Raw genomic sequence first — 16847 nt, forward strand, 5'->3', positions numbered from 1 at the left:
AAGAAGACCATAGAGAAGGCTAAAAACCCTGCATGTGGTCCGTATTCCAGGGTTTGCATGGTGTACAACAAAGAAGGGCAGTTGTAGTGCACTACCAGGGTAAGATTGTGCCGTTGAGTGTTTTTCATGGATCGACAGGTCAGCAGCCTTCCACAAGAAATGAATCATTAACACCACTTTCGTTAAAGCTGCCTGGCAAAGGCACCAGAAAGTCAGTCTACCTGAATGTGGACAAGCCCCTATTACGTATTGCTCGTTCATTGGCAGGGCAGCGCTGTTCCGAAGACACAGTTGGCACTTTTGTTAAAACCACCCTATGGGGAAAACACGACGGAAAAATAGTCTCCAGAAAAGCCGCTCTGTGAGAAAAGCTACAGGGCTTCTGTGAGGAAAAAAATTGTGCACGTACCACGGCTAATGCACACGAAATTATGATACAACAAATAATGAATGTCACTACAATTCATGAGCTCTAGAACAGGGGCCTCAAACTCAAGTCAGGTTGTTGGTTGCACACAACAGCATTTACCATAAAACACCTTATTATAGCATACAGTGATGGGCTAAAAGGAACAAATGGGCAGGTGCACTTAATGTGGAGCTATCTTGTGTGTGTACAAAATTTGTTACTGGAAAACCCAACATGACACACAAGGGAAATAAATCAAATGCCTTTCCAAGTCCAGTACTGAAAACGTGAAAAACAATGCAACAAAAATGTGTAGTCCCTCAGAAACAAATACAATTGTCAGGAGAATTCAAATTACCTGCTATTTACAAACTGTATTGTGCACTTTCTTCACAAAATAGTCTTGGAAAAAGAAATTGAAAATCAGTCACACAGCTTGCTCAGGTGTTTGAGGCCCCTGTTGTAGAGCAGAAGTCAAAGGCACAGTTTTATAGCCACAGGTGACAAAGTTCCACAAGCACTGGAGTCAGTTAGGTAGTTAAAGATGTCGCCTAAAGCACTGTGCTATAAGGCGACTTCTGACCTGGGTTGCACGACTGCTTGTGGCAACAGCACTGCCATTGTCCTCTGCATCGTCTGCCCCCGCAACGTGTGCCTCTTCTGTCACGTCATCATCAGGCCCACTTTCTGCGTCAGCTGCGTCAGGTAGCTGAGGTGTGTTGTACGCTATACACATGTTGTGCAACACCACACAAGCGTTTATGATGTTGCACGACCGGTCTGGAGCAAAGTGTAAGGTGCGGTACCTCTGAAGGCACCGGAACCGCATCTTCAGCATGCCGAAACAGTGCTCAATGCGCACACGTGTTCGACTGTGTGCGTCATTGTAGTCCTCTTCTTCCTGTGTCGTTGGTGTTCGGACAGGCGTCATCAGCCATGGCTGCAAGGGGTAGGCGCTGTCTCCTGTAGATTATTAAAAACTCTCATCCGTTATTCTGCAGATGTAGGTTGCATGCCCAATCGTGATCATAGCACGTAGTGCAAAGCAGGTCACTCAAACATGTTATGAGACTTAAAAGACTGAGTACTGAGAATGGCTGTATCCAAATGAATATTCAAAAATAATCTTTCAAGTCACTGCATGCTTGCACTCATCAAGCGTCAGGGAGCAGCTGGTCACATCAGTGTAATCTATGTTTCCGTTTTATTCTATTTCTTCAATTCGCCGCTGAAGCAATAAGGCACCAGTAGTGGGTCCCATTCCACATCCTTCAATTTCTGGCCAGAGAAGCTAGCAGATACACCATGCTAGCCATCCTCCGTTCAACGTGCGAAGCCATGCTGGGAAACACAAACACCCACCCTCAGTACGTTCTCTCTTACATCAAAGCATGCAAAGGGGCATTGTGAGGCTTGTATTTTGTTCGTCATTCTAAGCTAAGTTTAACTACCTCATCGGCTTTTATGTTGGCTGTATCAGACAAATTAAACGATCTGCATCCACGGGTAGTCTGAAATGACAACTTGACACACTCTGACATACAGGGTGTTCAAAATTAAGCTTTCACTAGCACTTTATAAATAGGCGAACAAAAGAAAACTGGTGCTATTTTTTCTGTTCCTTGAGTAAGAAACAGGTGCTACATAATTAGCAGCACCTGTTTCTTACACAAGTAGCATAACATTGTCATCCGGTATCCTGTCATCGCTGTGTTTGCGTAGCGCTCGTGAAAGCTTAATTTTGAACACCCTGTATACGTAAATGTCATATGGAGAAATCTGTTGAGCAGGTCACTGAATAACCAACAAAAGCATAACTTGAACAAGGAGGCATAACATAACACATGCAAAACACATCACACACATCAAAGCATAACACATGCTCTCTAGCTATATGATGATGCAGTCGTGAACTGCAATAGCTATCAGGACGTCAATAGATGTGCCTTTTATATACATTTCTCTCACAAGGTTGGATTAGGCCTGCGAGCTTCATTTTGAACCCGCGACTCAGGTGTTGGCAGGCAATAAAATCTAGGCAGCGTCTAAGAAACACTGAAGTACATGTGTGGGGATGTTGACACAACTTGCAGTGTGTGTGGTGGGGGGGAAGGGTTACATGAAAATGGGCCATCGTAAAAAAGTGCAACCCAGATCAGTAACCAAACGAAGAAAAGCAGGAAATGTACAGACTAACAAAAAAAATTCTCACCAATTAGCCACTCTCCATCTTCAAATATTGTGGGAGCTTCTCGACAGAGCTGGGACGCTGCCCATACAGAGGCATCATGGCACGATCCCGGGTATCTGGCATTCAGGAACAGAATGCGCCTGGTTGCATCACAGATCTTAGAAAGATGTGCAATGTTACAGCGTGAACATCCTCTGTATGCATAAAAGGCAACAAACAAGCAAGAGAATGTACATAGGGGCATTGGAAATACAATGGTTCTGGAAACACAGTTGCTTAATTGATTTTTTGACTTTGTGGTACAAAATTGAAATGAAATATTCATAGATTGAGAAGTTACTCGTCAAAAAGAACTCGTTACAGGTTAAGTTACCGCGTGTTAAGTGTAACTAAGTTAATAACGAAGTTCTTCAGCATGAAATCTAACTGGCAGTTACAGAGTTACTTAACAAAAAGAATGAGGTGTTTCCAAGTTACCTAGGACACAAAATGGCATTAGGCAGGTGCAGCTCAAGAGCAGTTGAGTTAGACCTTGAGTTGCCTGCGGAGGAGTGCAACACGCTTAGATCGTTTTCCTTTATGTCCAACAATAGACCTCTCCCTGTTTGTAAATAAATGACGTCATAGTGTTCGATAGCGCCAAAATTTGGTAGAATTGAACTACGTTCGAAGCTAGGTGAACAAGGTCACGCCCGAAAACCACAGTCTTGCGGGGATTACGACATGATCCCTTGAATGGACAAGACTCTCGGTCCTATTTTTCTTTCAATGGGAGACGGCGAACATGTGCCCGTTCGTGGAACCCAGCCGTCCTTCCGCTTTGTTTCGGTTTCAGTCTGTCTACCAATGTCATGATGACGTTTCTCTGGTAAAGGTCTATTCGAACACTTTGCATCTTACCCCCTGTGGGCGCAGAATGGTTCAGCTTTATTTCAATGGCAGCGGTTCTTACTTCCTGAATAAAATACTGTCACTCATTGAATATCATGTTTTATGGCAAAATATGCCAGGAAGGAAACGGAGAGAAAGTAAGAAAATGTGTGGACGTGAGTAAAAAGCGAGTTAAAAGTAACATGGAACTTAAGTTACTTTGGCAAAGTTACCAAAAAAAGGAACGGGTTCCTCTGAATGTTACCACGGCGCAAAAGTACCGAGTTACGTTACAAGTTACCAAAATAGGAACTCAGTTACAGTAACGAGTTACCTCGTACTGTGGAAATTTGTGCAGAAATAAGTACCAAAAAAGTACGAGAATTGCTCACCGCTAAGACGTTGATGGAATGGTATCCCTTATGGCAATAGTAGTTTCCATCCACGAACCGTGGATCAGCAAGGCTTGGTTGCTGTATTGCCACTTGGGTACCATCAATTGCACCTGCGAAAAATATACACTCAAATAATGAGGATGTTCCCCTCTGACACGACTTTTAGGGGATAATCATTCATTTTGTACCAGGGAGTTGCATGATCACGAATGCTGAAGCTAATCACCATTACTATTTCATGTTATATCCAGTTTGTGTTTTTGTATAGTGACTTTTTGTTACACATTGCCATTAGGCAAAAAAAGTGAAACGGAGGAGACGTGTTATTCATCATGATTCTTGCATGCATTGTGAGAGGCATTCCTATGTTGTTTATGGAAAACAGGGATTGCTTACCTAGGCACCCAGGAAACCCAGCCAACTCGTAGAACCCGCGCTTTACTTCCAACTTTTCCTCTGGAGTCGAGGGGAACCGGAGATACTTCCGCGCAAGGTTCATTGTGATGGCTAGGCTCACTGCGTGGAGAGCCTCGGATATTGCATGCTTACTGCAAACGAAGCTCTCTTCCCTCGCAATGTTGCCGAGGAATGCCCCAGTGGCGTAGAACCGTAGCGCCATTAAAACTCTCTGCTCGACGCTGAGGGTTGTACGACGCCACTGCTGAGCTGAAATGTGCCGTTGTTTAAAAATGGAACTTCTGCATTGGTGCACAAATGCAGTTAGCAAGTGCACTGTATCAGTTTCTATAGTTATACTTACGCCGCTCTAGATCCCCCTTGACAGCTTCGCAGACCTCTCTAGCAGCGTCCTTAGACAAGCGGAAGGTCGCAATGAAGTTGTCCTCTGACATCGTAGCGAAAGCATCGCTGTAAGTGCGATATGTGCGTTCCGGGTCGCGATCGGCGATGCCCTCCTCGTCAAAAATGACGAACAGATCCGCCATTTTGATCGCGAACCCCGAAGAGGTTTGGGTCGTCCTACCTCCGCTCACAACGGCTACGGTCACGTGATGCACGAGCCGCCGCCGGGGTAGCAGGGAACGGCTCTTTAGTGCTCCATCGCGAAGCCTGTCACGTGACCCGGCTGTTGCTATGGGGATGGGTGAAACAATAGCGAGCTCGCGCACCTACGACGTGGCTGGGAACGCGCCCTTGGTGTCCTGTTTTGACGACACGTAGTCATTTTACAAAATAACTATAAACTGAATATTTTTTTTATGTCAGCATACTATATGGGTGCACAGTAGTACCAAAAAGAAAATTTTTAAAAAATATGGCTCAAAATAAATAATTCCAGGGCCGAAAGGGTTAATAGGTGGTTAGGTATTTTAATGTTTGAGTCTGAGGACCTGCATGAGGACAAGACCGGCAATACCGCAAACGGGGATTTCGCAGCAATTCCACGCGTACCAAAAGTGCATGTTTCTCGGGGCACAGTTTTTCCGGTGACTTTCTTTCAAGGAGACATTTTTTCCGGTTCCCACCGCGTCTACCCCACCCTATCAACAGATAAGACTATGAGTCGCGCTGTATCTGTCATTGGTTCTGGTAGGTTGATGGTGACACACTATTTGGCAACAATGTGTAATAAGATTGAGCGTCCCAGTTTTTCAAACACAAAAATAACCAGCATAAAAATAGTCACCGTATGTTTACTTGAATGTTGCAAACACCCGCAGCGATATCAGAAACCGTGGGTTATTTTTTGTCTGAATGGGGAATTTGTGCCGACTCCAAAGTGCTGAGTAATTCGAGTGCCATAAACACTGCATTTGGAAGGATCTGAAGCAGCACAATGTACTGAAAGACGAGTGCAATAGCCCAAGCAGCACAATGTACTGAAAGTCGAGTGCAATAGGGGTGGACGGTATGTGTCTTATCGATGTTCCTTAGTTTCACGAGTCTGTTCAAGGCCTTTCACCTACCCGTCCACCCCTATTGGACTCGACTTTCAGTACATTGTGCTGCTTGGGATATGAAACGTACTCAGTCTATAAACGTGTCAGTCGGCGCGATTGTTGCGAACAGGAAACCCGTGCAGGATCATTATCTCTTGTTATGCTCTGCTCGACAATTCAGGTCAGATTTTGGACCCCTTGTCACTGCACGTGCTGTCGGCGGCCGGTAAACACCTTCATAACCTGGAGGTCGCCTGCTAGTTGGCGGGGGGTGTGACCTCTACGCTATGCGCAACTTCTGGAAGCTACTTCCTACCTCGCCGGTTGTCTCCCGCGGGGCGGCACCGTTGACACACCAAATAACAAACAAACAAACACACAAACAAAGCTAAGCGAAATATCCAGAGCGGTCGGTGTCGGACTCGCTCTAGGAAGCGTCACGACAGTGTCCATCCACCCATTGGTCATGGCGAATTCCAGCGAATTTCGACCAGGCAAGGAACCTGACCATCTCCATTTTTTTAAATATGTTCTTCAGGGAACGGGAAATGATGAAAAATGCGCCTGTATTTAAGCCCGAATCTTACGACAGCTTACAGACAGATTACAGCTCATAGTGCTGTAATATGTTTTTGAAATGCGCACTGGCCCCATGTATACAACGCTTCCATGCACGGGTCCGTGGTCCTCCATATGTTCTTCGATCTTGAGAAGAGAAAGCAACGCTGCTGCGCTTTCGTGCCGGGTGTCGTTGGACACAAAAGCATAACAGCGAGTTAAAGTTCACGTAGTAGCCACACATGTGAATATCGAAACTTGAGTTTTGTGCCAGTGGTAGCTCTGACCTTCCTTCGGCAGGATAACTGTCCAATTCTCTGAAAAGTCGAAATGAAATACAACGTGCCCTGGCTTTGCAGAACACTTCTTCTTTCGGATCGCTTCTTTCTGGACCTTTCTGATGTGGTCATGGCTGATATAGGAGCACCCACTTTCTGATTACTTCAATGATGTCGCGCGCAGGTAATGCCCTCCTCAGTAGGCCTCTGTCCTCCCATATTGCGAAATCAATTTCTTGGTCATCTTGGATGCCCATACTTTCTTCAGTAAGTTCTTCTGGACCTGGGCACTGTTCGCAATCCCCAGAAAGACATTCTTTGGAGTTTCTATCACTGATGCACATGCTGATGATGCCTTGCCTTGAGCTCGAAGTTTGCAATAGTACGTGGGTACGCATTCCTCTCTGCACGGGTTAATACTAACCCACTCGGGGCGGATGGAGTAAAACTTGCTGAAGCTAAGCCTTATGCCTGGATACTTGTTCCTAAATTTTCTGTTGTGAGTTTCTGATCTCCTTCTTTAACGTGCACGATGTCTCTTGATCTTGGGCTCTGAACGTGCAGCCCAGCTCATACACCGTATAGAAACTCGTTGCTGCCGCCAAATCATTTTCCTTCTATAATCAAACTCAAACTCATCTTCCTTCTGAGCACTGCGCTCGTACGGATCAGGCAATGCCCACACATCTTTTTCCGCGACCAACTTCTGTGACTTCTAAATCATGTACCGGGTTGTATCGATGGTGTCAGCGACACTGATATGAGCCATGACCGCGTTTTTAACGTGATTTCTCTTAATCGCGTCCGTCCTTGGCGACCGTAACGCCAACCAGCTGCGGGAGGGTACCGCCCAGGGGCAGCGCGCGTGCACGCAGTCACTTTTAAAAATCGTAGCGTCACCAAAAATCAAATACGAATGTAATTTTTTTTCTGTGTGTTAGGAAAGGGTTTCTTCGCAACATATAAAAAAATCGCGGAAACTTTTTGGTGGCCATTTTTTGCTACCGCCGGCCGAAATACAGCAAAATCGCGATAACGCCTGTGGAATTATTACAATCTGCTTCTAGCAGATTAACTCTAGAACAATGAAAATAGTATCTACAGATAGGGCATGAAATTACGAGACTAATGGTATAGGTTTCATTATTCTCCGATAAATGGGGTCAGTACAGGAAGGCTCCGAAAAACTGCGTTTTTCGCGTTTTCTTGAGACTTTGCCATTTTGTTACGAAAAAAGTTTCACATACAAATGGGTAGGAAGAAGATAGAGTGTTGTCCATGTAGTACTGAGACGGTGAAAAATATTGTGGCTCTTAGAACCGCACAGTTCTCAATTGAGAAGCCCTCAAAGTAGGTCGAAATGACTGGGTCACATTTCGACGAATTTCTCTCCCCTCTCCCTCGAAAATGGCTGAAGATTCGGGCATAAATATAGGCGCATTTTCATCACTTCCCGTCCCCTGGAGCATATATTTAAAAAAAAAAATTGGAGGTGGTCAGGTTCCTTGCTTGGTCGAAATTCGCTGGAATTTGGAAAGCGTTGCCCTCCGTTGGCTGCTTCAGTCCGCTAAACTCGACGTGCTCGTTTTCCTAAATCCGTCATCTTAATATCGAAATTCGGCATACTTTGTGCGTGTCTGCTATGTATTTGTTAAAGAAATAAACATTGAGTATTTTCCCACTGTGTCACTTGCTTGTGTGCTGTCGTTCGTCATTTTATTATCACGATACGAAACTCTACAAACTAGAGCATGGAATGGCGGGTGGTTTCGGTTTTGCCATTTCCAGTTCCCATTGGTTCGCAGAGCAGCACGAAGATGACGGTTAACTGTGTGTATTCATCTTTAGTTTACTGTTGTCTTCGAAAATGCATGCCTACATTTGTTACGATTTGTTATGTTCGCTCGCAAAGCATACAAAGCTTCAACACGTCATAGTTCGAATCCTACCACCGGCTGTGCTGTCTGAGGTTTTCCCAGGGTATTCCGAAGACTTTCCAGAGGAATGTCGGCACAGTTCCCCTGAAGACGCATACTAACCCCCTTGTTTCCCACTCCTTCCTGCTGTCCTCTCTCCATCCCCCTCCGCTCATAGCCACAGTTGCTTCGCGGCGCCAAGACGGAATTAAAAAAACACGTCATAGGCGTCACAGATGTTCCGTGTCTCTGGAAAGCAAAAGGATGGCGGAGTCATAGACGATCTCACAGATACATGTATGATTGTTGTAGGTATGACAACGTTTACCTTGGGATACTGATGGCACTACTCAATTCTGCACGCACTCAAAACTGTCGTACGTACTCAACGCAATTTCACTGCTTGCCTCGCTTCCTTAGCTGGACGTCGTTCCCTCCATCGGCCTGTTTCGCCGTTTGTTATCCCATGTGACTGCACAGGGCTGGTAAGAAACGGGGCAGCTCCGCTGTAGTTAAGGGGCAGGAATTCGTCGACTAACACTGTCCATGACCAACGGATGCCTGCGCCCAGGCGGTCACACTCGCAGATAGGAGGGTCCCATTGACGGCGTGAGAGGTTCGTTCTCTACAGCTCTCCTATATTAAGTCTATGAAAATATCACAAGGACTAATTTATCACGAAAAAAGCTAAGCAAAGCTGCAGCTCAGCAGACTGATTTCTAGTTTTGTGAAGTACGGCGAGAAGGGGGTTAGGAAAAGGATGTCGGTCTGCGCATGCGCACTTCACGCATACGCATTTTCCCGCGCTGCTCAACCGGAAGCGCTGTGAGGGGCTCCTGGAAATCAGGGTTTGGAAGCCCGCCATTTTCCCTGAACCATTGCGGTAATGGGAGCTTCTGGCGGCTGGCTTTCGCGCTGTCGCCTCTTTGAACGCTGGAGCGCCTCAATAGCCGACAGGCAGGTGGATGACCTGTTTTGTAGTGAGTTATGGGGAGGAGTCACGTACCTTTCATACCGTGTTGCAATTGACACGCTTCCTTGCCTATAAAGCAGGCCAGTGGGGCTTCAGGTTGTGTGTGCGATAATTGTGTGCACGTGCGCTAATCCGCACGCGACATTATTTCATGGGGTGCGGTTGTAGCCACTATAGACAGTGGCCACTTTCAACAACCTGAAACAATCGAGCATCCTGCGAGAATGTCCAGCATACCATCCTGTGCGCGAAGCCCACCTCCCTCACTCCAGCTCTGGCACGCTAGCGGACATCCTCTACCCCAGTGATTCTCATGCCGAACGTTCGTGCTAAAGCAAAGAAACTGCTCTCTTTCTGCAGGAGACGGGTCTTGCTCAACGACCTCTCCAGCCCTTTGCATTCCCCGAGGCATCCCCTCTACGCATCTCCACCGTTCATCCTCCATCCGTGTTCTCTCTCTAGTCGTGACGATGCCAACTTCTGTGTCGCAAACCGTTTCAGCCATTACCTCCCCCCCCCCCCGTCACTCGTCCTCAAAACATTGTCAGGGGTACCTTGGAAAGACGATTGCGAGGCAGTATCTGCATTCACGTAGGAGCTGAACATGATAGTATCCTCGAAAGGTTGTTGAGGGGGGGGGGGATATGTCTAATGCGAAGTAAAAGACAAAAAAGAGAAGGGAAAGGTTAGCTACGGTGTAGGCTTGCTATTCCCAAAAAAGCTATCAAGCAAAAAAATGCAGATACAAGCAGCTGAGACACACAAACATTCTGAAAAAAATACCCACTACTGCCAAGTGGACGCAGACGACTGTTCGTACTATGGCAGTCCGATCCCACTTTCTCTTCCTTCTTTTTTCTTTACTCGTTTTACTCAGTACCTGTTACAAAACAATTCAAACAATATCTGTTTACTATAAAGATAAGAAAGAACAGGCATGGTATTGGGTCCACCAGTGTTCAGTCAGTTGATAAAAACGCTTCAAATATACCTCATACCTCATACCTCATATATACCTCATACACCTGAAGAATGGATATCTGCTATTGACAGTTCGTTCGTGCCTACATTTGCAGTCTTTTGTCAGCCTTGGTGATAACCCACGATAACTATTTTGCAGCCATGATGTTATCTGAATGTACTAGAAATCTATTCCTGATTGTTACAAATACTGTTGCCATGGCTGGCCTTGTGACAGGTGATGAAGGTGCGAGGTCGTGAGCCAGTGTCCAACAGTAGCTCCGCCCCCCCCCCTTTTTTTTACGTTATGTACTATCATGCGTCCACAACAGACAATAGGTAGGGAGAATACACGTTTATTCAAAGAACAAGAGCAAAGGCAAGTCAAACGCGAAGTAGGCTTGACGGAAAAAAAGTGGAAAAACAAGAATGAAAACGCAATGATTATGCATGAAGCACGTCACCAAACAACTGCTCATACTGCAGTCAGTGTGAGCTTGTTCGGGAAGGGCACAGAGTTAGTCAGGGGGGATCCAGAAAAATCGTCGCCGGAAAAAACGTCCCTGGAGAAATTGTCCCCGGTGGGAACCTAGGTTAGAACTGGGTCTTAGGTTACTTTTCAGAAGTTAGGTGAGTTTAGGCTTGTTTTCGACAGTTCACCATGCGGTTGATGGGGGCTACCCACAGATTTGCACGCGCCGTTTGACGAAAACTACTTTTCTTAATACTTTTTTTGCGGGGACAATTACTGCGGGGGACATTTTTTCCGAGGAACGTTTTTTTTCGGTCACGAATAGAGAACTAGAGCGCTGCAAAGGACCGGCCTGGCCCGAAAGCCCAAGTGGATACAATGCGTCTAATGTCTAATGGCGTGAAATTGGGCTTCCAATTATTGTGACTGCTGTCTCGGGCCGGGTGCGGGTCCAGTGCGAGAGCTCTCGGGCATGGGTCGAGCCGAGATTTTGTGCGGCATCCTTTCACATTGTTTAATCCTCAACATTCATTCTGAAAACAAAGCAGCCAAGTCTCTGAGCCCTTCATCCGTCTCTGTGCTAAAACGCTACAACGTAGGCGTCGCGTTATTCTCGATTTTGCCAGGCTGAGGATCACGCCGTCAGACAGGCTCACGAGACTCAATGTCAGCGTTTTGCTACAAGCACAAGCCGCATCAAAGGCTCCGCTTGTGGGTTCCAGGTATGTGTGGTTTACGCTGTATTATGGGCCTCTATCGCATGGATTGAACGTGTTGGGAGGATCGCATCACATGCGATGTAGCTATGTAGCTATCGCCTATGTAGCTGCGGGCCGTGCTGCGGCCGGGCTGAGTTTTCGGCAGCCGGGTCGGGCTAGGGTCCGGTAAGCCTCCGTGACATCGGGTACGGTGCAGCCGGCCAGACTTTTCGGAAGCCGGGTCGAGCTAGGGTTGGCCAAGACTCCGTGGCTTCGGGTACAGGCCGGGTCGAGCCGGTAAATTTAGGCCCGTGCAGGGTTTTATAGAAAACGAGTTCAATCCGCGTAGCGGCTCACGTTTCCACGGAAACTCATAAATTTTGGCACGATACAAGTTTCTGCAAATCTCACTGCGCCCACCTATTTTTTTGGTGTCTACCTGTTTGTGCTACAAGTGCAATGCAAAGAAGTTCTGCTTCGGAAATCCGACATGAACTGGTACAAGCTCCCCCGCTTTGCTTGTGAGCTCAGTGGGTAACGTTTTGGTTGATTGAAGACCGCGGGTCAATTCCGGCCGAGGACGGTATCGCTATTATTTCGCTGAATCTCGCGCCAAGAGAGAGGGGTTTCGGCGATGCGACGTACGGGACAGGATCTTGATAAGATCGTTCTGTAGAATCACAGCCGTTGTTTTACCCGTGTATGGGTTTAGTATGATTTATATCAAGCATCGCCGCAGAAATAGTCTTTTAGTGAACGACAGCGGTGCTTTGCTTCGCAAATATGTACACACCGAAGCAGCCCAAATAATTACTTTACGCAATTAGATCACGCTCGTTAGGACAGTTAATCAGGCGGTGATGTAAGCTTAATCAATCAAGTTCTCCTTGAGACACAGGACTTATCTCTTTTTGAAGTACAGCCCTTCTATGTTTGTTTGTTTCTTCCTTCATTTGTTCTGATTATTTGCAGGCGCGGTTGTGCCAAACTAAATGCCCTTCTCGAGTACTCACTTGCTTTTGCTGAATACAACTGCGGCGTGGGCAAAGCTGCTTAGGGGCCTGCTATCCAGTGCTGACTTTATCATACTTGTTATGTGGAGCACGTTCCAAAAAACGTAGCTGCACATCTGAAACTCCAATCAGTATCATCATCATCTAAAAGGGAGCGTCGTAGCACCGTTGTGAGACCAGACACGCTTTCTGAAGATCTTCTATGGCACCTTCCGCAGTTTGCACAATTTTGTTCAGCGTCGAAGTCTCTCATAGGAACCACTTTGCATTAGCTGTGACTCCCATCTTACATTTTGATGTGCAAGGGCCCTCTTGCACTACACACGTATGGTCTGCAAATTGCAACAGGAGGATATGGAGTCTGAAACAGTTGTGATGTTGTCATTTTGGCCCTCGTGTCCCCGTCTGTGAAACGTAAACAAAAAAGCCTAACACGATATGCTTTTGTAAAGAAGATCGCTGATGATGAGTAAAGAGAATATACAAGTTCAAGTTTATTCAATATTTTATATCATTCATTATATTATTCAACATTTTATATCAAGTTTATACAACATCAAGTTTATTCAAATTCAACATTTATTTCTTGCACTTACGCGTTTCAGGATACAATGAACGTGCAGGCGGGAGGTCGCAAAAGACTACATTTATTGTTTTGTGACCTTCCTACAATGACAATATATATTTTAGGAATGACAATGAACAGGTACACTCTCTAAATTTGAGCACTCAATTTTAGGTTGGAATGAGCAATGAATAGCAACTTCCCTCCTGATATTTTCTCATATATGCTGAATTTTAAATTTAATGTGATCAAATATGTGATGATATAATAATATATACAAGAATAAGAATAATAACATATAAGAATACAATATGTGATAAATGAATGTGATCAACAGTAGATGTAAACAACATCAGTAGACAGAGAACTGCAATCTCAAGAAATAATTCTCTTATAGCATATATGTGCATGCCTATTAACTGAAACAATGGACCATTTCCGACAACGCGTATGCGCATGCCCAGCCCTTGAGTCCGTCATCTTTGAGTGGAAAACTTCGCAATGGACCCACCTGCGGGAGACTGTTATGTTCATTGTGGGGAGATAATCGGTTTCAAGGTTATGCGGACGTTTGAGGTCTGGTAACGAGTACAATGCGCTTTCACTCTTTCCACATTCTTCTTCCAAACTGCTCCTGCTACTTTCCCACGCAACGTACCAGTCCGAAAAGCGCGTCAGCATTATTGGGGGGAAACACACGACGTTCGACATTCCGTCGCCAGGGGCGACGCGAATATGGAAATGGTCCATTATCACAGTTCCCTGACAAGTCTTAATTTCTGAGAGTGCACTGTAGAGGCGGCTTAGATCTACAACAGTTAATACAATGTATTATATACTGTGAGTACCTTTAAAAATCATATGTGAAACATATGCTTTTACTTTTTGGAGGTGCTGTGGTAATCAAAGTTTGTGGGCACTACGCAGGTACTGCACCTATTTCTTGAGTACGTCGAGGCAGCTGTGAAGTAACAGGTATTGATGATGATTATTCCAATTTTTATGGTGCATCGACAACAAAGGTCATAATACATTAGAACATTGGTTTGGATGCAACTAGTTAAAAATGAATATGTTATTTAATAAATGCATTGGACAAGGTGGTTCCTTCCTGTAAAGTTGAAACCCGTGGATGAGGAACATGATACTTACCTGTATACTCAGTCGCATCACACTTCATAGACGATCCTCTGGGTAGCCCCATGAGGAAATCTGTATTGAGAGACCACTTTTGCCTTAAAAACTGCTACAAATAGCACGACACGCTATAAATTATTATTATTGCAAAAAGCTGACGGTATAGCTCAGACACAAAGGCGGTATTCAAGTCGCGCCACACCACTGTTACGTAGGATTCTTTGTCACATATCAATACATGAAAAAAGGTGACAATCTTGGTCTCATTATGACGTAATACCGAACTTGTGCGCGAAAGTAATTCAAAGAAATGAATGGTCCATGTCTAGTTTAGGTCCGCCACTCGATTTGAACCTTGAAATCTACATACCTGGATGTAATTATGCAAGGTGCATCGTAATATGTTAATTTTTTAATTAAGCGTAATAATTAATATACGGCGCTCGGTTCCACAAATTCCTCCAGAGATCAGTTTCCCCGGGAAAGTTTCGGCAGCGGCGACCATGTCATCTCCATGCGCCCATTGTTTACCTATGACAGCTTACACACACTTCGCACTCTTCCCAGCATGCCTTTCGCCTGTTCCCTCTCGCTCGTTGCAAAGAATGCGCAATGAAAGCACTAGATCTCGACGGGTATCATTTGTGGTACTCCTACGCATCAGCCATAGAGCTTGGTTTTCGTCACTAAACGAAGTGTAGTGAGGTTAGGTCAGGTTAGGGCAGTACATATTACACGCGGGGGGGGGGGGTTCCCCCCCCGCAGTTGTTCGAGACTGTGCTGGCAGAAGACAGTGCCAATCGCTGTGCGTCTTAGCAACGAACGGGCGAAAGGCATGCTGGGAAGAGTACGATGTGTGCGTAAGCTCTCATAGGTAAACAATGAGCGCATGGAGATGACGTAGTCGCCGCTGCCGAAACTTTCCGTGAATCACGGGTCTCTACAGGAATTTGTGGAACCGAGCGCCGCATATTAATTACAGATTACGATGCACCTTGCATAATTACATCCAGGTATGTAGAGTTCAAGGTTCAAATCGAGTGGCGGACCTAAACTAGACATGCACCGGAAGAGCGATCAAACAACCTGCATCCAGTGCTCGTTTTGGGCAAAAAAAAAACTTCATAATTGTCAACTAAATATACAGAATGGACGCCTATTTATTCCTTGATAAAGAATGACTCAGCTGTATAAATTTAGGCCCTGTATCCTTGCCAGTACCGTTAGTACGACGGTAATTGCAAGAAGCTGCCATGATCGGCTGCGGCGACTGTTGTGGGTACAGTAAGATGGCGCCCGGTTTCTTCACGCTCGCGCTCCCTATCCGCGATCCAGCCTTTTACAATCGAGATCAGTGGGAGGGACTTTCCTTCTTAAAGGGACAGTCGCATCGACCACAGATCGATTCCGAAACCACAGTGAAATGAGATTCCCCGTCCTTCACTGACCATGACTCCGAAAGTCCCGTTCCGATCGACGGAATACTTTTTGCATAATTCGTGTGTAAGCGGCGCTACAGCAGACGACGGAAGCGGGCGTCAAGCGGAACTCCCTGCTGAGAATCTTTAGCAACGTCACATGGAATCTGACCAATAAGAACGCGGCGAGCCAGAGGAGTCCCCGCGGCTTGCAGCTTGCATGAGCAAGGTCAGGGAGACGAAGGCGAAGGCACATACGGAGATGGCGGACTCGGAATGCGGAAGTGGCGAATCGTGCTGTTCAAATGCCTTTAGTGATAGCTCCCGTGACGAATATACATGTTTGATGACGGCCCATATTCGACGGATCCGCTTATTCTGCAAGTCGCTGGTGATGTACGTGCCGCAGCTGCGTTAGCGCAACAGAACGAGCCTCAGGACCACTGATTTAGGTACGTTCATGATCGGAGTGTTCAATACTTAATCCCGTGACATTCACACTACGACGCAGGAAACAATCCAAGTGTTTGTGCGGCGTCTGTGTTCATCAGGAACTGGATGAGTACCTATATGCTGCAGTGCTGGTGAAGTGGTAGAGTTGTGCAATGACGGCACGCACCACACGCACGTATCACACTTTGTTCCCAGCTCCCTGTCATCGGCCAGAACTTCTAGTGGTGTATCTACCGCAGTATTGCAGCGACGATCACAGTCTTCGCCTACTGTGCCCACGATAGATAGGCACGTCGAGCAATCCTTATTTTCGTAGTTGTCGTCGTTGTTTGCACACACGACGAATGCCCCATGAAAGTTACGAAGGCTCTAACTAACTGTGCAACTCAAGGGCCGGGTTAGAATTAGAATGGTTGTCAGGAAATTACTATGCTACGTGTTTAGGAAAGTGTCCTTTCTTTTTACAGCTACGTCAAGTTCACTGCTTATTGTGTGTTTACAAGCTGAGTTTGGAGATTCCTTTGACCGAAAAACAGACGACAGATACCTGGGTGTGTCGTCCGCATGATTCGCCAACGTTTTTCCATCCTGGTCCTATCAGGACTATCATCTTTAGTGTGCCTCATTTCCTGTTCACACCTAC

General features: G+C 45.9%; 1 protein-coding gene across 1 annotated transcript; it reads right to left on the bottom strand.

Moving 5' to 3' along the window:
- Positions 1-836: 836 nt before the first annotated feature.
- LOC135389417 (putative nuclease HARBI1) lies at positions 837-4809 on the bottom strand. The gene is made up of 6 exons (XM_064619467.1): positions 4626-4809; positions 4262-4531; positions 3863-3975; positions 2622-2757; positions 993-1372; positions 837-866 (listed from the first exon to the last, which is right to left on the bottom strand). Exons 1-6 carry the CDS (start codon positions 4807-4809, stop codon positions 837-839), a joined length of 1113 nt encoding a protein of 370 aa, XP_064475537.1.
- Between the last annotated feature and the right edge of the window lie 12038 nt (positions 4810-16847).

The sequence above is a fragment of the Ornithodoros turicata genome, chromosome 3, assembly GCF_037126465.1.
Source record: "Ornithodoros turicata isolate Travis chromosome 3, ASM3712646v1, whole genome shotgun sequence".
Classification (NCBI taxonomy): Eukaryota; Metazoa; Arthropoda; class Arachnida; order Ixodida; family Argasidae; genus Ornithodoros; species Ornithodoros turicata.

Bases quoted from the DNA above. Each gene is read 5' to 3' on its own strand.
- LOC135389417 (XM_064619467.1), bottom strand. From the start codon at position 4,809: ATGGCGGATCTGTTCGTCATTTTTGACGAGGAGGGCATCGCCGATCGC. The intron at 3,976-4,261 runs GTAAGCAATCCC...TATTTTTCGCAG, and splicing joins TGGGTTTCCTGGGTGCCTAG to GTGCAATTGATGGTACCCAA. The intron at 2,758-3,862 runs GTGAGCAATTCT...CATCTTTCTAAG, and splicing joins ATTCCATCAACGTCTTAGCG to ATCTGTGATGCAACCAGGCG.